Source organism: Akebia trifoliata, chromosome 5 (assembly GCF_017979445.1).
Source record: "Akebia trifoliata isolate Shusen 1 chromosome 5, ASM1797944v1, whole genome shotgun sequence".
NCBI classification, from domain to species: domain Eukaryota; kingdom Viridiplantae; phylum Streptophyta; class Magnoliopsida; order Ranunculales; family Lardizabalaceae; genus Akebia; species Akebia trifoliata.
Window position 1 is genome coordinate 26793213 of NC_141379.1, and position 23002 is coordinate 26816214.

The window sequence follows — 23002 nt, forward strand, 5'->3', positions numbered from 1 at the left end:
CCAATGCCCTTATCACCATCACTCATCACTATCACAACCATCATCAAAACCGTCATCGTTGTTAACATCATCTCATCACTCTTTTCATTATTATCATCACCACTTTCATTGTCTTCTCATTGCCATATCTTCATCATATCCAAGAGATTGAAGATGACTTGATTTTGGAAGACAAATCAATGATTCCAAAGTATTTTTTTATTTAGTTGATAATGGAATAAGGGTGAATTATGATTTTCATTTTAATTATCGAAGTTCAAAAAATATTCATAATAAAGTGACTATTTTACAGGTTTAAAGTGACACTTTCACAGGTTCAAAGTCACTTTAAAACCCTCCAAATTCGTTATCATTAACATTTTTGTAATTAATTTGAATAGTGAGTCAGTATCGTAAATTTGTCAAAAGTTAATCACTTTTTTGTAAACATCACATGGAAGGGTTACTAGCCCAAAGGGGTGACCAGATGTTTGGATAACGACCAATGTTGGCATGATGCCAATTTTTATTTATTTATTTTTTCTTTTTACTACACAAGCAAGGGATCAACACTCCAGACACCTTTACCAACTTAGCTCATTTGGATCATGCAGCGCAAAAAAACAAAAGCAATGATAACTTTGTCGTTTTGCAACATTTGGAGACAAAAGGTGAGAAATCTAAGGAAGGAGTGGCTTGAAATTTCTCCAAAGCCCTCTAACCATTGTGAAATAAGACAACAACCCCAATGTGTATACATTTGTGAAATAATTTTATCAAAAGGCAGGCTGAAAGAAAAATTCAAATCCAAACTTGCACTTGTCAGAGCAATATAATAATGGAGCTCTTCGATTCAGAGTTTTGATTTGAAGAAACCCCTCCCCCCAATCATTGGCGATCCAAAAGTACTTAGAGAGAGAGAGAGAGAGAGAGACCCTTGACTTTTGAGTGAATTTATCCCTCAGCAAACGAATAGCGGTTACTACACCAATGTCGCTGAAGGAATCACATAGATATTCGGTGTTTGCCTGTGCAAAATGTTATTGTTAGCATTATTTGTGATTATCCCTAAAAAACTCCGTTGACGAGAAAGTAAGGAACTTGACCGAAGGCTAAAATTTGAAATAAACACAATACACCGTCTGTGTAGGTCTCTCTGAAGGTGGAATGTTAAATCTGTTGCTCATTTGTGTTGTTGCTCTTTTACAAATAAAATGTCGTTGATCAATGTATTTCACAGAAGTTAACCTCTTCTGAGTTAACAAATCTTATTCAGCCATATATATAGCCCAATTAATTACCAATTCCCAATAATTCTGCCTATTTTCTCCTAGTCCTTGTTTCAATGCCATTTTCATCCCTTTCCTCCACAATTTAACGCTCCCATTGTCACCCAGTTTGAGGGAACAACAGGCCCATTGGAACATCAACGGGATACAAGATGCAATGTAAGGAGTATGCCGAGGATCCAAATTAATGTTAACACTCTTTCTAAACTCTCTTGGTCCTGCCTTTACATGGTTCTCCAACAAATGCCTAGATTGCCCTACCAGACATTTCTAATAGGGCTACTATCCGTAGGGGCTTGCTCATGTGAAACATCCACCTCCCACGCAGCATTGTCGATGAAGAGGTTATGATAGTCAAAAGTATGTAACTGGAGGAGTGTGCATGCATCAGACAGACGGTTTGACGACTAGTCTGATTCCGTCTTACTTAACGCCAAAAGGCCACGATTACAATGGCATCCTAAAAATAGAAGATGATTGGGTCCTCAACAGCGGTCCATAATCTCCCAGATGTCACCCAGACATGACAAGCAGTACCATCTACAGTATTAAAAACCTCTTTGCATTAAAAAAAAAACACAACTTACTAGGCACCATTATCAAATACAAATTCATCTAACAACCTCTATTACACAAACAAATATTTCTTTACAAAACCATTGTTTGCAACTCATTTTCAAGGAAAGCCATACCGCTACCGTGCCTCCATCACAGAAATAGTAAGACCATTTAGGGTACAATTTTCTGGCCTACCTTCAATTAAATTACCCTCTGCCACACTTCTCTCGAAAGAAAATGCTGGTTGTTTCGGAGTAGGAAAAAGCATGGTTTCATTAGCAAACATAGAAACAATATCCGACATAGTTGGTCTATCCATTGCACTCTCTTGTATGCACAAGAAACCGACATGAATGTACCTCAACATTTTTTCTTTGGGACACGACGTGTCCAACACTGGATCCACCAACTCAACAGCTGCACCTTTTTGCCACAACTCCCACGCCTGGAACAAGTATAATTTTAATTATTCTATCAACTAAACTAAAACATAAAAAATAAAAAAATTTAACAACAAAATAGGTTTTATACTAACAACTTACATATCCTATGAGATTGAGATGGTATTCTGAATTACTGAAGTCAGTGTTCCTTTTGCCACTCACAATCTCAAGCAATAGCACTCCAAAGCTAAACACATCCGACTTTATAGAGAAAATACCATGCATTGCATACTCAGGAGACATATAACCACTGGACCCAACCATTAATGAAACATGTTAGTATTAGAAAGCAACATATACATGCTTGTGCTAGCTTATGTGTGCAAAAAACAGATATTCAAAAACGTGGGGTCGTGTTAGTATTGAAAAGTACGTGATGTTTGCATGTAAATGTACAATTGCATTTTGCTTACTATGTCCCAACAATTCTGTTAGTATTTGCTTCAGATTCTCTCAATCCAAAAATTCTTGCCATGCCAAAATCTGATATTTTTGGGTTCATCTCATCATCTAATAAAATATTACTGGCTTTTAAATCTCTATGGATCACCCTCAATCTAGAATATTTATGAAGATAAAGAAGCCCTTGTGCAATCCCTTCAATGATGTTGATGCGCTTTCTCCAATCTAATAATTGTCTTCCAGTGGAATCTGCAACAAAGCAAAATTTGCACATGTACAAACTATGTTGGATTTTCAGTATACTTGATGCATGTCCAAAAGAGAGAAAATTAAAGAAATGGATCAAGGGATAAGCTATTGCCATTGTTGCTTTATGTATGCAAAGTCATTAGAGAGATCTCAACAAATCAAAATCATTGCATTTCTTGTAATGCATTTAGCGGCATCATCATTTTATGCATCTCAACCTAGTTATTTGATCAATAAAGTTAATCCTATTTTGTTGTCATAAAGCAAATATTCAGTCAAAGCATACATTTAATAAACATGGCACTATAAAAAATATTCATGTTTTATAGATGAATTAGGAAGTAAAAGAAAATGAATTAATAGATATGATTGAAAGTATAACGAACCAAAGAGGAAGGAGTCCAAGCTTTTGTTAGGCATGTACTCGTATATTAACATCTTTTCTTCTCCTTTAATGCAACAACCCAAAAGCCTAACAAGATTCGTGTGTTGGAGTTTTGCAATTAGAACAATCTCATTTTTAAACTCCCTTAATCCTTGTCCTGAACCTCTCGAAAGTGTTTTCACTGCTATTTCTTGTCCCCCTTGTAAATTTCCCTGAAATAATAATAATCTTTATGTAATTTTACTCGTCAACTGTTACGTACACTACAAGAAAAAGTGGCTATCACAACCACTGTTAGCGACAGTCAAAGTTTGACCGTCGCTATATAACGTTTATTTCGCACAACTCACTAGCTCTAGCTCTTAACTCACTCAACTCACTAACTCTAATTGTTAACTCACTCACTCTTGTTGAAAGTTTATTTGAAACTCTCGTCTTCTTCACCCTCGCCGTCTCTCGTCTCTCGTCTCAAACAAATCAGTAACTCTCTCTCTCTCGTCTGAAATTCGAAAACGAAGCCTCACTCTCTCTCTCTCTCTCATCTCCGTTGATTGCTTTAGTAGAGAAGGAATCGGCACTCGAAAACGAAGCCTCACTATCTCTCTCTCGTTTGCAAATCGAAAACGAAGCCTCTGTCGATCTCTCTCTGCCTCTCTCTCTCTCTCTCTCGATCTCTCAAACGCGTGAGGGTTCAACTAAACAGATCCGATCTGATTTCGACCTCGAAAATTTAGGTATGTTTCCATACATATTTTGTTAATTTTTCTCTTCAATCGATCCCTAAACCCTAGATTTCTCTGCATATTTTGTTGATTTTTCTGTATAATCCTAATTTCTATAGCGTTGGTTCAAATTTTGGTTTGCTTTCAAACGAAAATCCCAATTTCAATGATTTTAATTCCATTTTTGGTTAAATTTCAAACTAAGACCCCTAATTTCTCATTTTTATAGCTAACTAATATTCATTTGGACAAAATTAGATTTCAGGAGACCATCACTTACCAATTCTGCTTATCAAATCTGAAAACTCACTCAGATTATCAAGTTTACTCTCAGATCTGTATAAATCTCCCACCACAAATAAATCTCTGATGATAACAAAAGAAGCTTTGTTAGTGTTAGTTTGTCTACAAAATATAAATCATCCGGAATCGCATAAAGTCATTATGTTACCATAGTATATTGTCAACAAGTTGAACACTACTTTTCAAACTCACATTGAACCTCACAGATTTGATCGCCTTAAACATAAGAAAAAGAGTCGTGCTCGAGTGACCTCATATCGGACTTCTTGATGTGAAATTGTTCATTTAATCAGTGTAAGATCATTATTGGCACCTTGGATATATTTCCTATCATATAGTAATCGTTAAGATTCTCTTTTCGATTTTCAGGATTTAATGCGGCAGTTGCTGGTTGTTTTTTTGCCATCGAAACAGTATTAAGGCCTCTTCGTGCAGAAAACTCCCCTCCATTTACAACTGCAATGATAATATTGGCCTCTGTTATATCATCCACTGTATCAAATGTTTTACTCGGAGAAAGGCCAGCTTTTACAGTGCCCACATATGAACTGAAATCTGCTGCTGGTACTTTATCTTATTCTAACTCAGCTACATTTTGTAATGAAGGAATTGGTTTGTTATCATTTTGAATACATTGTTGACAAGTGTTTGGAAGTTGACTAACTGGTGCATTTTCTATATATACTATTTTCGTATTAACGTGTTCAAATTTTTTATTGTTATTTTCTTGTTTTGAATGGAATTTTAATGTTTTTTAGTCAGTTGTAAATGTGATAGGTGTGGTAATTGTTATGAATTCTAAAATGATTTTAGAAGTAGACACATGAGCTGATCAAAATTGCCTAGGCCATTCATTATCCCAACCACCAGCCCACTGGGTGTCCGGTATATTTCATAGCTCAGCTCATTCAGCTTGTGAGTGGAGACCACTAGAAACCAGATTTTCTAAATATCTAAAATTAGTTTTTTTTTTTAACTAGTTTCTTATTTTAGTCAGACAAGTTAGTACTCAAGAAACTCTAGAAGAATCCTAGGACATTTAAAGTAGGATTAGGCATTCTCTTAGGATAGTTTCTTATTTTAGTCAGACAAGTTAGTACTCAAGAAACTCTAGAAGAATCCTAGGACATTTAAAGTAGGATTAGGCATTCTCTTAGGATGCCATTCAACCCTGTACCAATACTCCTTATATTTCTTTCTTTTAATTAAATTTTTTTTTTTAATAATGTAATGAAAACAATTGTTTATGGTGGCTTTGCACCTTGTGCTACATTACATGGTGTGATGTCCAAGTCTTGATAAGTGGTTTTTCAATTGAGTGATTTGAATCCTTCTTTTTATGCTGGTACTCTTTCTCCATTTCAACTCTATTATGTACACTTCTCCTTTCTACAATTTTGTCTCTCCCCCCCCCCCCCCCCCGCGCTCCCCACGGAAAAATAATCATGCCAAATCCACATCTTGCTTTTGCATGCTTATCAGCTTCATCAGTTGTGGGATGAATCACACTTCAGTATTTGTAAGATATTTTGTTTAATAGTGCTGATTTTCTAACTCAATGGGACAAAATAACTAAAAAAACTCAGTGTGGCATTAATAAACCTATTTCTTTTCACTATGTTTTTTTCTCCCCTCATCAAGTGCTTGTATGTTAAATGGCTGCAGTTTGGTGGTCATTGGGTGGATTCTTGTTATGGGCACATTTATCTTGTGTGGAGTTTTTCTCCTTCTCCACAAGTAAGTTCTATCAAAGGCTTATGTTAACTTAGTCATGTTGATATAATTTTCTTGGAGTTAGCCCTTTTATTATTTTCCCGTTTATGAAATACTAAACTACCAATGGTGGCCTATATCTGTATTGGATTATTTTTTATCTGCAGTTCATTTTGAAGTTGTATGAAATACTAAACTAATAGTACTGACCTAAACTAAACTAAACTCATAATATTGGATTATGTTTTGGTACATAAAACATATGACCATGGTTAGGTTGAGTCAGCTCCACAATGTCATTCAGAGTAATATGCTAGCAGTATCTCTTGATCATTTGTTGTGGTGGTTTTGTCATATGGTCTTTACCCTCATGTGGTGTCTACATTGCCTCTATTGCTTAGCTAGTGTTTTTCTATTTCCTTTATTTGTTTCATGAGCATGGGGGGACAGTGAGTGTAGGCGTTATGGTTTTAGGTGTTTATGCATGAGAAAATATGCTATGTGATACAGAGTTAATTAAAGGGCAATGTGCGAGTTTGATAATTGCAAACGTAGTCTACATGTATTGGGTGGTAGTGGTTCTTGTATTTCGTTGAAGCCCCTTTTCATTCTACTAAATTTATATAAATCTGGTGGTTAGATCCCACTCATAGACCAGAGGTAATTTTTTATGTACACTATACTATTTCAGTTACATTTGGATACATTAATTTCATCTCAAGCCTGCATGAAAATTTAATTTATCAAAGCCTGAAAGCTCATTTATCAAAGGGAAAGATGTCGTGACATTTTTGTCATGGGCAGCAAAACCAGAAATGGGGTGAGTTGATGACATGGCGCTTAAGGCAAGCTTTTTCTAATTAAATTTTCTGAGTATGTCTGAACTTGTGTGGTCTCATTGCACTAGCTTGTATGGATGTCTTTTCCGGCTTGTGGGGCGTGATTCTGCCTCTTGCCCTGTTATTGTATACCAATGCCTGTCTAGGGGTTCACAATTCTCTGGCACTTATGCATATTCTTGCTTATTTTCTGTTGCATATCTTTGCAATTTCTTGGATGAAAGAAGTTGAACTTGGTTTTTTTTTTTTTGTAGATAAGTATAAGATTTTATTGATTAAAAAGACTAGAGGCTGAGGTGGCCCCTACCCAAGACAAAAAGAAGAAAAAACAAAGAAAAAAGTGACAAAGAGAAACAATAAAACAGCCCACAACAACAAAGCTAAAGATTAATCATTGCAAAGAGCCTCCCACTTGAAGACATAATCTTCAACTAATGGGATGTTCACTGTGAGGATAGTTCCTAGATATGTCAAATGCTATGCAGAAGTGCCCAAAGTCCTTTTGAGACTCCCACATATACGAGGGGAGCTCCTTTCAACCTTAAAAAGGTTTTACATCATGTTAGATACTTCTATATATATATAAACTATTAAGATTACAAGATGCTGGATAGGGATTGAATCCAATTCATGTGGTGTCATCCCTTTTAATCAAAAATCTTAAAATTGTTATAATCAAGTTTGTGGATGAATTTAGGAAGTTGGACGCCATTGAAATGTATTGTTTACTAGTGTATGTGCTTTTGATCTTGGTTTTGCTATTTATTTTATTTATTTATTAAATTTAACAAATTTTTAGATTGTAATAATTTAACTTGTCACATAAAATTTTAACTGTGAAGCCTTTTCTGTTGGATCTATATGTGTAGTGGTAGTTTTGTTTGTCTATCTGCTTAATTTCATAGAATCTAATCCATTTACACAATATTGCGTATGGACCCATAGATTGTTTCTTGATCAGTTTGCTTGACTGTTTAGTAAAGTAACAGGTACTTAAAATGGAGACTCAAGTGCTTAACTGTTTGGGCTTCCAACTATTAACACCAACCATACAGACCTTCCTCAGGTGACCTCAGCTTATCCCAATTCTTTCCTATCAATTACTGAATGAATTTCTCCTAATGTAGTTCCACTGAAGTTTATGATGCACTCTTCTTCCCTCATATTTTTCCTCTTATTTTTCTTTTTTGTAGGCGATTCCTTCGAGAGACTCAAGCTTCTTATAAGGTAAATTATCTGGTTTCCATCATATCCAACTTACATAGCTACATCCAAATGAAAAAAAGATTTCACATTTTGATTTCTGTTTAGAAACAATCTAGCTCGCAAATTTACAATCTGATTTGTAGGCCCCAAGTCTAGAGTTGGAGTTCTTGGCCAATTATCTAGCAGAATTGTCTTTGGTTGAGTATGAGTTCCTGAAGATCCTTCTCTTATAGCAGCATCTGCCGTATTTTCCATTTTTCTCACCTGCATGGTTACATTATACGATACATCATATAGATACGATGTTTCACCTTAGAGAGGTTATGATATATGATACATCATATGTATGATGTTTTCACCTCAGAAAGCTATACTGGAGATTTGGCTCTAGATTGTGTTGAATGGAGAAATAGGATTTGATGTCGCCAACCCGAATATTTGTTAGGCATGATGATAGTGACGACTTCAGAAGGCTGAGACATTGTTGAATGTCCCTTCCCATTATGTTCATGTCCAACTATTCTAAGCCTCTCATATCCATGGAGTACATGTGTACATAGCTGTGCATGTGATATTTTAAACTGCGTAAAGTTATTTTTAAACTACGCCAAGGAGTAAACCTTCTATAGGAAATCCTTTCGTAAGCCTTAGACCATGTTATGAGAGCCTTGTGTTGGGGCGACGACATAAGCCTCCAACTCCTTTGGGAACATTGATCTATACCTATGGCCTATGCTACCTGGTTTGTAGATATCATTGAAGATTATTACAATTTTTTTTATAATAAATATTAGATGTGCTTGATGTCATCCCCAACTAAAATATTATTATCTAATTAAACATTTATACCCTAAGCATTTTTTTTCTATTATATTTATTACTAGAATGTTGATATGATTGTAAGATTCATTTTAGCCTAAACATGTATTGTGACTAAAATATAATAGAAAAGACCTGGCTTTAAACAGATTGACAAGGCATTGATGTTCCTGAGATTGTTGTTTTTTTTTTATACTCTTTTTTCTTACATCTCATCTCCAATAATTTTCGCATTCTTACTTTATCCTGGCTATCTTGTGCTTGCTCCATGATCCTTCTTTGGCAGGTTTCAACATTTGCTAATATGGAAGGAAACAAAACATTTGATTCGTCACTCCTTGGATCTGCGGATGAAGTGGTGGAAGAGCGCATAGCTGATGATGATGTGATTATGATAAAAACACTATACAAAGTTGACATGTCTTCCATTACTGGGGTGAGTTGAAGGTTTGGTTCTCTCTACTTTGTTGTCCTGTGTTAGGTCTATGTTGTCTACACCATTGTTACGTTGAGTCAGCTCCACAATGTCATTCAGAGTAATATGACAGCAGTATCTCTTGATCATTTGTTGTGGTGGTTTCGTCATACGGTCTTTATCCTCATGTGATGTCTACATTGCCTCTATTGCTTAACTAGTGTTTTTCTATTTCCTTTCTTTTTTTCATGAGCATGGGGGGACAGTGAGTATAGGCGTTATGGTTTTAGGTGTTTATGCATGAGAAAATATCCTATGTGATACAGAGTTAATTTAAGGGCAATGTGCGGGTTTGATAATTGCAAACGTAGTCTACATGTATTGGGTGGTAGTGGTTCTTGTTACAAATGCAAATGCCACATCAGGATGTGTGTCAGAAGGAGAGTTAGAAAGTCACGACTCTTTGGGGAAATATGGTCATAAATTTTTTGTTGCCATTTGAACATGCCCAAACCATCTCAGCTGACACTTTCTTAGTTTATTGTTTGTTGCCATTTGGATTTTGAGCTATTTCTCTAGACTTCCGTATACAAGATCAAATGGTTTAATTCCACGAATTTGTTTCTTCTTTTTGTTAGGCTGATCAGTCATGGTCACCATCACACTTTCTTAGATACTCGCAGAAGATGGCAAACCAGGTAGTCTTGACACAGTACTCTTATCACAAATTGTCTCTGTTATCTTCTATCTTGCTTCAATTTATCTGATATCTTACTTTTTCTCCTTGCAGTCTTTACATGTAGGTGAAGAAGCAGTCTGTTGTTTGCTGAGGTTTTAGGTTTGTTAGGTTTCAATTTGTTTTTGTTTTAGTTATATTTTTTCTTCTGTATTAACTATGTAGTAATAACCTCACATTACCCATTCCAGAAAAGTAATTTCCATTTTCAACCGTTTTTTAGCCTTGTATTCTTACCATGCAAGCATTCTGGTTCTTACCCATTCATTTAGCAATTACATGAAAGGAGTTTAACGTGTCATAATTGATGACAAGTGGTTTTAATTACTCAATGTCTATTAAATTTTGTAACGTAAAAGTAAAATCAATAGCTCATCAAGGATGTCTGGTGACAATTTGTATCACAATCCAGTAATTGGTAACAATTTCACAACATATTCAGCAATGCTGATGTCTAGGGTCAAGGTCATTAATTTCAAAACATAGGGGTATCTCCAATATTCAGCAATACATGAGGGGGCTGGTGTAGAATTAAAATTTTTATTTTTCAAAAACTTCTACAGCGACGGCCAAAACCGTAGTTAAAGATCAAAATTAAAAAAAAAAAAGAAAGCCTATAGCGACGGCCAATATAGGCTGTCGCTATAAGTCCTGCACCTAACGACGTTTTAGTGAATAGTGGCCGTCGATATAAGATACAGCGATGGCACTATTAGCGACGAGTACCGACGGCCCCCTTGGTCGTCTCTAGATGCTTTTTGCGACTGTTTTTTACTCTATAGCGACGGTCACGACCGTCGCTATAACCCTATTTTACTGTAGTGGTAAACAACTACTTATTCGCTGTAAGAAATAAAATTTTCATAGTGGATATAAATTGTAATCTAATTAACCATGTTTGATTCTGGTAAGTGCGGATTTTAGCAATGGATTTCGAGTTAACCACCAACAATGAATTGTACATTTTCACCTTAGCTTGAATGGTACACTTGATATGTTTAGGAGCTGCAAAAAAGGTGTGACAGTGATCTCCCAGATGGAGAGACTACAACTTCCTTCAAGTTATCATTATCGTGATGGCTTGATTGGTTTGTCACATCCGAGTTTAACTTTGAAGCCAAGCTAGTATCCACATTTTAATATATGCAGACATACAAAACACTACATGTAGCATTTGTTTTGAGTCATTGACCACATGAAAGTTCAGCCCACCCTTTTATGGCCCAATGCACCATAAATCAGCTTGATTGTGATTTTTGGAGATTGAGTTAAAAGCATTTTTCTTGGGTAATTTTAAGCCATTGTATTTGAGTAGTTTACTCAGATCAATTTATTGAAAATCATGGATCAAGGTGGTTTTTGGTATGTAGGTCAACAAAGAGTAAAATTTTCCTATTTTTACTCTCCATTTTCTAGCAGTATCAGAAAATTTATCCTGCTGCACGGTGGGAAACCTTTTAGGGGTCGGGGTGTGCAACCGTGAGGAGTACTCCACATCCCAAACGGATGTGGGAAACTCGGCATTATAAAAAAAAAATTAAAGAAAAAAACAAACCACGCTCACAAGGTTTACCAAAACCAGGCACAACTAGTATTACCCCATACTAGCATAGTAGTAGTCAGTATAACAAATCATTTAACTTCCCTATCTAAAAAAATTACCTTGTAAACTGGTCCAAATCCACCCTCTCCGAGCTTATTTGTAGATGAGAAATTATCAGTGGCAGCCACTATGCTCTCAAAATTGAATAGAATCAACTCATGACCCTTCTTTCCGTGTCTTCCGAGCAGACTTGTGTCACTGCTAGAAGGTAGAGTTCCTAATTCAAGTAATAACTTTTCTTCATCCATCTCTATTTCTCCTGTTTGGGTACAATAATAAGGGGATCAAAATGATTTGTAGCTCAAATGTACCTCAATAGAGTCTTTACTAATCATTTGATTATGGGAGTTTACCCTTTACTTTGAGTTTTTTCCTCTGCAAGTTGCTTAAGAAGACCAAAAGGGACATTATCAAAGCAATTGCAATTATAATGACGAACCATATCCACCATTTCTTACCTGTGTAGAAGAACAAAATCATATACTTATTTACAATCACATTAAATAATTTAAAATCATTTCTTATATATACCCTCTTTGTATACAACCTTGTTCTAATTTCTAAATACTGTGATAAAAAACCTGAATTATATTTCACTATTTAACTGTCATGAGCAATATCTTTAATTGAGGGATGCAATGTTCCTTCAAAATTTTTGTTACTATTTCCATACATGTCAGTTTTATCTTCCTCTTAAAAAGTGATGGGATTCCAAATTGCATGTGTGTTTGGTCCATCCCTTCATCATTATTTTGGGGTACACTAAAAGTTTTAAACTTCAATATAAATTAATATTTGGATCAAGTTCATGTGAAGTATCACAATCAATATTGATAAATTATGAAAACATCTAGACGACTTAAATAGAGGAAATCGATAGTAGCTGACTTAAAGAGGACATAACCATGTGGACCAGCTTGGCCTCCCCCCTTTTTGTTCTCTAATTTCTTATTACTATTTCTTCTTTACCTATCAATAAGACATAATTTTAGGAAAAAAACTAATTTTTTAGTTAGGGAAATTTGTTGAGCATATTACTAACCCAATGGAGTTCATATATACAAATTATTTGAGTTTAAATGTATGAGTTGATCTACGCTTACGTCCTTGCTATTTGCACTCCTATTTGCGGGTCCCATATCAATAGCGGTGACGTGTTAGCCCCCTTTCTAGTAATGAGTTTGTAGGCAATTTGGCAAAAGTTTTTGGCCATTTGACCCAAGGAACGATCAAAAAACAACGGAGCTTCTGAAGAAATGGGAACATGCGAAAAGTTAGGCAAGGATTCAACTAGCCATCATAAATAAAAATTTTGTTATCCCAATTTTCAGCTATGTGACCATCCCATCGGAGGTGAATTCTAAATGTTTTTCAATTTTTTTAGAGCCATGATAAGAAAATGGTTGATTATAATAAAAGAAGGATGCACCTCTGTGCTATGCGCTACTTCAATCCTATGTAAATTTAATGGCCCCAACCTTACCCTTTATCGTTAACATTTATACAAATAAATAAATTATAAGATTCTTATTGACATACCTTGTCGCGAAGGAAGAATATAAATAATGGATCCATCACTATTTCCATCAAGCCCTGCTCCAGTACTCCAGAAATTGCATCCCGTCCCGTCATTGTTCATAGTAGCATAAGCGATACAGGAACAATCGCTCCTGCACTGGGTATCACAATCAATGAGACCCAGACTTGAGTTACCAGAACCATGACCAGGACCAAACATAACACCTCTTCTTCGCTGGAAGTGCTCGTGACCACTCCTGCACTCCGATGGGTCATGATCCACACATCCAGGTGTCTGATCCCTATCAGTTTCACATTTTATTAATGGAGGATGTGTGTCAAACGAAGAATAGGACTGCTCAAACACCTGGAGTTCCCCCAACGAACTCATCACCAATATTAAAATTGAAGGCTCACTAAACACATTAGAAGAATAATTAACCAACTTAGAAGAATAATTGAAGTACTTGTCATCTTTATTAGAAACAAAGCTGAAATCGTATTCGTCGGGAAAGGAAGAACCTTTCGAGAGGGATGTTAATCCAAGTAAGTTTTCGAATGCTCGCCCAGTCCAGACGCCACTCCTCCAGTAAATTGCTGGTGGACGAGAAATTCCACTCATATAATAAGCCGGCCATCGCCTGGAGATGACCAATTGGGTCGTACCATTGTTGTCAACCATGGCAAGAGTACAAGCCCCGGAAGCAGGAACTTGGTCGCTTAACCACGAAGTAAGCGACCAATTATGCCCAGTCTTTAGATTCATCCCTAATTTCATCCCAGAGAGAAGTGTATCTGTAGGATAATCGAAGCTCTGCCACAAAACCCGCACTCCTGTTCCATTAAAATTGGGTTCTGTTAAAACAAAATTGCCAGAATCTAATAGAGTAGCAGTTGTGTTACTATTAGTTGATGATAATTCCTCAGAAATGAAGAAGATGGTGCGACCCTCACTTCCACCATAAATGATTTTCAATCTTCCATCATCTTCAATATTAAGAACACCAGTTGAATCAGGGATTGGAGTGTTACGATTGGCGACCCACACTGGCCGAGAATAAAATCCCTGGTGTTTGAACCATATCCCTAAGTAATGGCTCTTGGAAGATCCGGGACTAAAGAATCCTAATTCGAAGATACCGTTAGGAGAAACTAATTTCTCAAAGTCCCTTAGTTGTTGGCCTTTTGAGATGGAGTTTGCTGCTGAGGCATGAGATGATGATGATGGTTGGACAGAAAAGCAATGGAAACTGAAGATGAGTAAGAGAATTGCACCATTCATTCTGAGGTGCCTTCTTCTGATGATGATGAAGATAGTCATTATTTAGTACGGAGACATTTGCAGAAAAATAAAATGTCTATCAGTCTTTTTAAATTGATGACATGCTTCACTTACCTCAATCTAATTGGTCAAACGAGGGCCGGGTCGGGTCAGGTCAGGTCAGGCATATGCCCTCAACAACGATTATTCCACAAAAATAATTAATCAATGAGTCATGTTTGGACTAACATTGGGGGTGGGGGGAGACATTTTTACGCGGCACTTATCTCATAATTACTTTTCAGCGAGGTATAATTGATAGTTCGATGAAAAACATCTGTGACTATAACAAACATACATGTATAATAAGAGAAGCTTAAAAGTTGTGGGACGCCAAAATTTGGATTCCTACCTTCACATTAAAACTTGAATACAACTATCTTTTTTAATTTAATACGATTTGAAATCTTACTAAGCAATTCGACCGGATCTCTATTTTGACATATTTTCACACTTTAATGATGATTCTCTCCTCCAAACCTAAACGAATTTGAGGATCACATCCTCTAAATTACTATTTACGTCTCTAATTTATTATTCATATAATAAAAAATAAAAACTTATTATTAACAACCAAACTTTACTTGTTACATCCCAATTAAGTTAAATATTAAAAAAATAATAATAATAAATTGCTATTGACAAACTAATTTTACTTGTTACACCCCAAGTTAAATATTAAAAAGAAAAAGAAAAATACTATTGACAACCCAACTTTACTTGTTACACCCCAATTTAAATAAAATAAATAAAAACCCACCAATTGAATGAGAAATCAAATTTGGTCTGATCATCTTATGTTTAGTAGATAAATACAAATATAAACATTTAAATTAATTTCATTTATTACAAAAAGAAATTGAATATTCATGATCAAATTTATTTTTTATTACAATTTTTTGTCAAATCTGATTGAAAAATTGATTAAATCTGAGTTTAAAATATTTTTATAAATATTTAATAAAAAAAATTAAAAAATTTGAATAATGGTAATTGCAAATAAATAAGGGACAAAAATTATACTTAAAACATATTTTTATTGAAAAAAAAAATTAAGAATGACATTTATGTAAAATGATGGGGACACAATTGGTATTTGTACAAAAGGAATAGTGAAATAGAGACCATTTCTATTTTTTGGCTTCGTCTCCAATCCTAGAGACATGAATGGCGATTTAGAGGGTGTGTCAGAAATTAAGAGACCGGTTGGAACTTGGTTTGAAAGTCTCTATCTCTAAATATAGAGATATAGGGGGCGATTGATTGCGCTTCAAAACGCGGATTTTCTAGCGTTTGCGGTAAGAAGCTGCGTTTTGAAGCTCAATCAAACACGACCTGAAAGTGCGTTTCAAATTTGCGGCCCTAAATTGCGTTTTGAAACGCAAATATGTGAAGCGGGTTTGAGGAGCTTTTTTTTTTTCGCGTTTGCGGGAGAAGCGAAGACCGAAAAACGGCTCAAATGAAAAGACGCAAACACCCTCATCTTGTTTTCTTCTCTTCTTCTCTTCTCTTCTCTGTCGACAGAGCTCACACAGCGCTCTCTCGCGCGCGCTCTCTCTCTCTCTCTCTCTCTCTCTCTCTCTCTCTCTCTCTTTCTTTGTTCAACCCAAACCCATCGACGACGACGACGCTATTTTCGTTCAACCCAAACCCATCGAAGACCCTGTTTTCATTTAACGACGGCAACCATGATAGATGCCATTGACGACCCCGTTCGCGATCGAAAAACGATATAGGTAAGTCTCTGATTCTTAGGGTTTGGAATTTGCCTATCGAAAGGATTCTTTCTTGAATGAGGGTTCTTTGCAATCTTTGAGTAAGCTCAGAATTCTTTAGAAAGGTTTGGTTTTAATTTTGTTTTTGTTTTTTGAAATCATATCTGAAATTCTACAGAAACAAATTTGGTTTTTTTGATCTCTGTAGCTGTTGGTATGATCAGTATGCTTGATTTCTATCATACTTTTAGATTTGTCTTCCAAACACTAATCATAGATAGAGTTTAAAAAGGAGTATATTTTCATGTTTTTGTTCATCCAGGGTGTGTTTGAGTGCTAAATTAGGTTAATTTAGAATGAAAATTGTGAAATTATGAGAATTGTATTCTTGGGAATCTGTTAATTCAAATTTTCAGTACTTCAGTTGATCTTAGAAAATTCATGAATGTTAATCTAGAATGGATCTTATGAGATTTTAAGTCTAATTAAAAAGTTCTTCAACTTTTTTATTTTTGATGTGTGTTTAGGTTCCCAGTTTTTTTAGCTTTGTAGCCATTGTCACAAAATTTGGTGTTTTTTCTCTGAAATTTTGAAAATTTCTCTGAATAAGGGTCTGATTGATTAAATTGGAGAATCAACGAATTAATCAGGGAGTTGCCGATTAATTGCTACCCATCCCACTTCAGCTCAGATTGTACCATCAATTTACAATGACAAGATGGGGCTTTTAGGGAGGTTATTTTTATAATCTATGAATTTTTTTCTTTTGAATTTTATTTGATTTATGCTAATGATATCAAACTGACTCCCTGTTGAATAGTTTTCGAATTTGAACTTTGTTGCTATGGTTGTAGCTAATCCAAAATTTATCATGAATATCTTATACTAGATGCTAGCAGGTGTGAATTGACAAGAATTTCATTCTTTCTTGGTAGTTTTGTGGGAAATTTTATTTTGAAGTACCGAAATTTATATTTCTCTTAAACAAAAACCCAAATTCTATAGTATTATTGTAGATCTGCTATTGGGCATAGTAGCCAAGTTCGAGTTCAGCAATTACTATTGGGCATAGTAGCCAAGAATTTGGGGATTATACAAATGATGTTTTTTGGGTTTCTTCAACTTCTCTAAAAAACCTATCCTGTTCTTGATATTTGAAGGTTGAAGAAGATAAAATTTTGAGGCTAAAAGGGTGGGGATACTAATCACCGATCAATTTGTTAATTCACCATTTTAATTGGTTGATTCCTTACTCAGAATTTTGGGCATTTGATTGGGAATTTGGGATTGTGTGCACTTATAATGTGAAGCCGCAGATTATGTGGGGTATTCTTGGCATTGAGTTTTAACAGGTGTATAGAAAAATAAAAGTGGCTGTATGGCATAGGCGACAACTTGGTCAGTTTGTTATGTCTGTGAGTGGTAATGCCACGGACCTGTCTCCCGCCTTTATCACTTGTCTGTAAAAAGGGGGTGTAGAACTGTGGCTATTAAGATGCTCACGTGTTTTTGTGCATGTGTTGACTTCCGTTCATGGACTAGGCTTCCTACCTTTGAGTAAGATTGAGTCAAGAGTTGTTGGATACTTTGAGCTGCATTTGTTAAGGCAATAAGCTTTATCCCCATTATATTATAAGCAAATAAGTTCAAGCATATTTCCATGATCTTCATCTCTTTTATTTGGCGTAGTTGTAGCAACTCATATATGTAATCCTTTTAGATCCCACAGAGTCATGTTCGATGTTCCTGGTTAATTCTATCTTATTTTTCAATGAAATATCTCTCTTCTTGATGCATGCACATTTCTATTGGTTTAGGGATTTTCCAAAATAGGTCATACACTCATACTTTTATCATGTGGAGTACTCCAAAGGTTCTATTTGTATCTGTCTTTTTTTATTTTTATAAGTTGTTAAATCTGTCTATTTCACATATATTCTTGGTTACCTATATGCACCCCTTGATATGTCTATGAAGGCGTGGATGTTACTTCTATGTGAAATATCCGTTCTATTTTTATTTGTTTCACGTCTAATTGCTGGATAATCCTATATATTCTATAACAAGCAAATTGGTTTCTTCTGCCTTTTTGATGTTTAGTGCACCTATATCTTTATTATCATAATGAGAAAAATCAAGATAAGAGGTGTCTTGTTCCCATAGAATATGAACGACATCTACGTGGCATGTTTGAATAGGAGTTTAAAATGCATTGGACTCCCAACCAAGATGAAGCTGTTTTCTTCATTGCATGCAGTCCAAAGGGAACACTCCTTTGGATTATGACTCATGAGAGAAGGCCAAATATAAGTGGTGACACCAAATTTTGGAAACCCAAGAATGTCATATCTTTACATTCAAATACTAATCAATCAAATTACAATCTCATTATTCCCATATCCCTATAATCATGTTAGTAAGAGATGTAAACTACAAAAACATTTATTATTATTATTTATCTTTAAAAATTAATTAATTATGAAAATCTTAATAAATTACATGCAATTGATCAACTCCAACGTATGACCTATACCACTACCCATCCCCTTTCAATTGCAATTTTGATTCGTGGGGTCAAAATGTGAGTCTCCAACACACTACCTATCCAACAATATATTTTTAGGTCATTAAATTTTCAAGACCCAAAATAGGTAACTCCACTTAGTTTTACCCATCTTTTTTTAGGGAAAAAATTTAGACTATCAGTTGGAATGCATTCCTCATGGATACCCAAAGTGACGATCCATAAGCACTTGATGACCCATAAATGGGTATGGGTGTGGATATCTCTCTTGGAGTTGCTCTTAAGAATCCCTAACATCCCAACGGTCATGTTGATGTTAATGATTGAGGCTAGCATTTTGATGATAAGACTTTGAGATTGTGTTATGTACAATGTGAATTATGCAGGTATTTTGTTTATCGGGAAAATTTCATATGTCCATTTTTAAGAGGAGATGCTGTCGAAATTTCTATAGAATAATAAATTTTTCTATAATTTTTATGGACATTTTAAAATTAAAATAATAATTATTTTAATTTTTATATAATTTTATTATATTTATATATATTTAGTGTAATTATATAATTATAGGGGTATTCTGATAATTTTTAATGTATTATGGGTGTATTATCAACCTTAAGGGTATTTTGGTCATTTTACCCTAATACAACAAATTTTTGAAGCTGTATCAAGCAGTAATTACCAGATTCTGACAGCAGATTCTAACAGCACAGCACTTTTAGAAAACTCTATCAAGCAAGCTTTTCAGTGTCTCAGATTCTGACAGCAGATTCTGACAGCAGAAGCTGACAGCAGATTCTGGCAGCTGAATCAATCAGGCCCATAGAGACCGGTTGGAATTGCTCTAAAGATCATTAAGCTAATCTTGTGCCATCTAAAATATGATCCAAGACCACAAGGTTGTAGAGGAAAAAATTCTATGAACTATAGAAACAAATCACAAAAAAATAAGTTATTTTTCACTTGAATTTTAATTTTTAATTTGGGTGAAGTTATGCAACCGTCCATTTTCAAAACCTTGGATGCAACCCAAATTAATTTTTTCTTATCTAGTTTTTCCATGAAATCTAGAGAGTTGTGGTGATGGATTGCCGATGTAGTAATCAATTTGAGCTAAAGGACTCTTAGTAAGACTTAAGATTTAAGCTAGTAAGGGAGGTATTTTCCTTTAACATTCATTTTGATCAAAAATCAAGAAATATGTAACCCACGATACTATGAGAGAGATCAGAAAGATTTTTTTTTGTATGTCTAAAACACTAACGCACAATCTATTTCATAGATAGGAGGTTCAACAATCTATTTCATGATTGGTTTCCTCAAATTTCAGGTGTCTAGCTTATCTTCTTCTCCTCTGTTCATTTCATGTAGGGTTTCTAGCTCTGTTTGACTAGTTTAGTTTTTTCTTGGAGTCAATACAATTATATAGCGACCATTTAGGGCCATTCTATTTGTACATACCTTTTGGCTAATTGCACCCACTTCCTTCTATACCTTCCACTCAAAAAATGTGCTTGAGGTGGGTGCAAATTACCCACATCTTTTAAGTTTTGAAATATGTGAAACCAATTGAGCTATGGGTCTAACACCAAAAAAAATACTTAACGTAGCTATATCCTTCTTAATGAAAACTACAAATCTATCTCAACGAGTTGAATTGCACATGAAGAATAAAAAGAAAATTACTAAAAAGGGTAAAAATTTTAATTATTAAAAAAGTATTAATTTTCAAAAAATTACTAAAAAGAATTTAACACGTTGAGCTGTTGAGAGTGTTTTCAATTTGCTAAACCATCCAGACTCGGGCATGTTAGGATTGTTTCACGTTTGGGTATGGAAAGGGTGAGGCTAGCCTAACTAACTTAATAAGATTTGAAAATTTATTAAGGGTTATTGAGCTCATCAAAAACATGATCAAATGCCTTAGGGATGTAGAGGACAAAATTATATGAACTTTAAAAAATATATATTTAAAAATATTTTTTTATTATTATATTTTAATTTTAAATATGGGAGTTCGGTGAGAATTCAGTAATAGTCCATTTTCAAAATCTTGGATCAAGCTCAAAAATCATTACTTTTTTTTATTTTATGGGATGTGAGTTTTCCCATGAAATTGAAAAGGTTACGATGTTGGATTGTCAATTTGATAATCCATTTTGAATCTTAGAACGTTGTAAGGAAAGTGTTTTATTTTCAATGCAAATAACGTAAGGCAAAGGCAGTTAGATGATGTAGGACAGTCCAGCGATTTTAGAAAACGCTAGATAGGTCAACGTGTTAAATCAATTTTTGCAATTTGTTAAAAATAATATTTTTTTTTAATAATTAATTAAATTTTTAACTCTTTTTTAGTAATTTTCCCTAAAAATAATAATATGACGTATTCATAATCTCAAAGATACATCACTCAATCTAATATCTAAACGACTCTACCTTAGGAAATGCTTTGAAGTACTCAAACTACTCCTTTTCACTTTTTTTTATCTTACTTTGAGTTTTCCAACAATGAATATAATCTATTCCAAAGACTATTTGTGATAGACAAATACAAATGAAGAATGGGATGCTCATACTTTTGAAGGCTTAAGCATAACTTTTGATCCAAACATTCATTCCACTATTATTATGTACTAAAAGGTGGCATGTGCAAACACACATTTATCTAAAGGGGTTGTTTGTAATTTAAAATTTAATTCAAGGGTGATTTTGAAAATTATAAGGATATTTTTGTAATTTTGATAACTAACTAGCATGATCTAGGGATGAGTGATTGTAATTTTCTAAGTTTTTTACTCAATTGACCCCGATTATATTAAGTTTAAATGTTAAGGTGGGGGCATTTATGAAATCTAAATTTTTGTGTCGAACTACTTTCTACTCCGCCTTCTCTCATTATAATAGTAAAGATATGCATTTTGATATTTGGTGAAGATCTATTAAATGACAAGTTTGACGCTTGTAAAACCAAAAAACATTAAGCTAGACTCTTGAAAAATAAGTAAGCATTGAGCTTATTAAGGAAACAGACATTCATGACATACCTTAAATGCATACATGATATAAGCAAAGTGGACACTTTCTTAAAATTTATAAGTTAATTAAAAATTCAAAGCCTCTAATCATGACAAAAAAAATGATATTTTTGTTTAAATCTAATCTAGGCCATTTTTTTTTATATCTAATCTAGGCAATGTGACAATCAATATGGTCCTTAAAGCGACGTGATTTTTTATTATGAAAAATCTTGTTACCACTTTTATTTGGAATCGCCACCATTCTTTTCTAGAAAATAATCTGAATGATCACCTGGAAAGGTTTTGATAAGTCAATTTTTAAGGTATTGTAGTGACTCTTATACAGATAAGAGTATGGTCTACTTAAAGTCAAGGTGAAGAGGTCGATTTAGAAAGTAGGGAAGGTGTTTGACATCTCACTCTCTCCACCTTAAGGTGATTACCTTTTTAATTTGGCCATTTTGAATTGTTTTTTCATACAATAAAAAATAAAAATAAAAAGTAAGTGCATGTATGTATGATATGTGCATAATTACATGTTTGTGTAAGATTGTAGGTGTGCCTACAGGTGTGCATTAGATGTACCCTAAGTTAATAGGTTTTGATCTTAGAAAAGACATGAGGAATGATTCTATTGGAAATAATCTTCCATGGGCATGCCTTTATCTTGAAGATGCATGAACGTTTGGAAGAGGTGTTAGCATAGGTCTCAGGGATTTTCCACCAATAGTGCTTCCTTCTTTGACCTTGAACTTGTATTTTCCCTCGGAAGGGGATGTTAATGTTGGCTAATGATGTGCATAGAGTCGTCCCATGCACAGATTAATTGAATGACTCATGAAGATTTCCCGTCTGGCATGCACCCTATTCTTCAGATATGACGAGCTGACGTGGCCAATTCAGACCATCTGATACACAACCCTTTTGAATGCAAAGTGAACAGTTCCATTGTCCATCTAAAACCCATAGCCTACCCTGTATTCCACCAATCCCAGGTGAACAATGCAACGCACCTTTGAAAATTTTGACTTCTTAAAATGTAGAGAAAATCACAAACCACCTTGTCTCCCACATGGTAGAAGGTAATTGAGTTGGAATTTCACCATATGGAAGAAAGAGGTGGTGAAGCACACGTAGCCCTTGGAGCCTAGTACGTCAGCTGCCTAAAGGAAACCTGCCAATCCAGAGGCCCAAGCCATGAATCCTAATATCTTGATGTGGATGTGTGCCACAAGGTACATTTGGT

At 34.8% G+C, this 23002-nt stretch overlaps 2 protein-coding genes across 12 annotated transcripts; one reads left to right on the forward strand and one right to left on the reverse strand.

Annotated features, from left to right (window-relative positions):
• Positions 1-1864: 1864 nt before the first annotated feature.
• On the reverse strand, positions 1865-14541 carry LOC147401854 (G-type lectin S-receptor-like serine/threonine-protein kinase At1g67520). The gene is made up of 7 exons (XM_086443302.1): positions 13201-14541; positions 12015-12119; positions 11721-11920; positions 3307-3517; positions 2683-2920; positions 2369-2519; positions 1865-2271 (listed from the first exon to the last, which is right to left on the reverse strand). Exons 1-7 carry the CDS (start codon positions 14498-14500, stop codon positions 1963-1965), a joined length of 2514 nt encoding a protein of 837 aa, XP_086299428.1. The 5' UTR covers positions 14501-14541; the 3' UTR covers positions 1865-1962.
• On the forward strand, positions 3738-10280 carry LOC147401855 (T-complex protein 1 subunit alpha-like). 11 transcript variants are annotated; one of them, XM_086443319.1, is made up of 8 exons: positions 3740-4039; positions 4700-4871; positions 5996-6067; positions 7872-7948; positions 8076-8109; positions 9194-9343; positions 9961-10020; positions 10113-10280. In XM_086443319.1, exons 4-8 carry the CDS (start codon positions 7881-7883, stop codon positions 10158-10160), a joined length of 360 nt encoding a protein of 119 aa, XP_086299445.1. In that variant the 5' UTR covers positions 3740-4039; positions 4700-4871; positions 5996-6067; positions 7872-7880; the 3' UTR covers positions 10161-10280. The 11 variants fall into 11 exon arrangements, 10 of the variants coding, with proteins under 10 accessions (XP_086299447.1, XP_086299445.1, XP_086299444.1 ...); XM_086443322.1 differs by having other exon boundaries at positions 3741-4039; positions 4700-4894; positions 7861-7948; positions 10126-10280; XM_086443317.1 differs by having other exon boundaries at positions 3741-4039; positions 4700-4894; positions 7866-7948.
• Positions 14542-23002: the final 8461 nt, after the last annotated feature.

Excerpts from the sequence above, each read along its gene's own strand:
- LOC147401854 (XM_086443302.1), bottom strand. The coding sequence starts at position 14,500 with ATGACTATCTTCATCATCATCAGAAGAAGGCACCTCAGAATGAATGGT. Across the intron at positions 12,120-13,200 it reads TATTCTTCCTTCGCGACAAG|GTAAGAAATGGTGGATATGG; the intron begins GTATGTCAATAA and ends TCTTCTACACAG. Across the intron at positions 2,921-3,306 it reads CTTGGACTCCTTCCTCTTTG|ATTCCACTGGAAGACAATTA; the intron begins GTTCGTTATACT and ends GCTTTGTTGCAG.
- LOC147401855 (XM_086443321.1), top strand. The coding sequence starts at position 7,881 with ATGGAGACTCAAGTGCTTAACTGTTTGGGCTTCCAACTATTAACACCA. Across the intron at positions 7,949-8,075 it reads ACCATACAGACCTTCCTCAG|GCGATTCCTTCGAGAGACTC; the intron begins GTGACCTCAGCT and ends TCTTTTTTGTAG. Across the intron at positions 8,110-9,193 it reads AGACTCAAGCTTCTTATAAG|GTTTCAACATTTGCTAATAT; the intron begins GTAAATTATCTG and ends CTTCTTTGGCAG.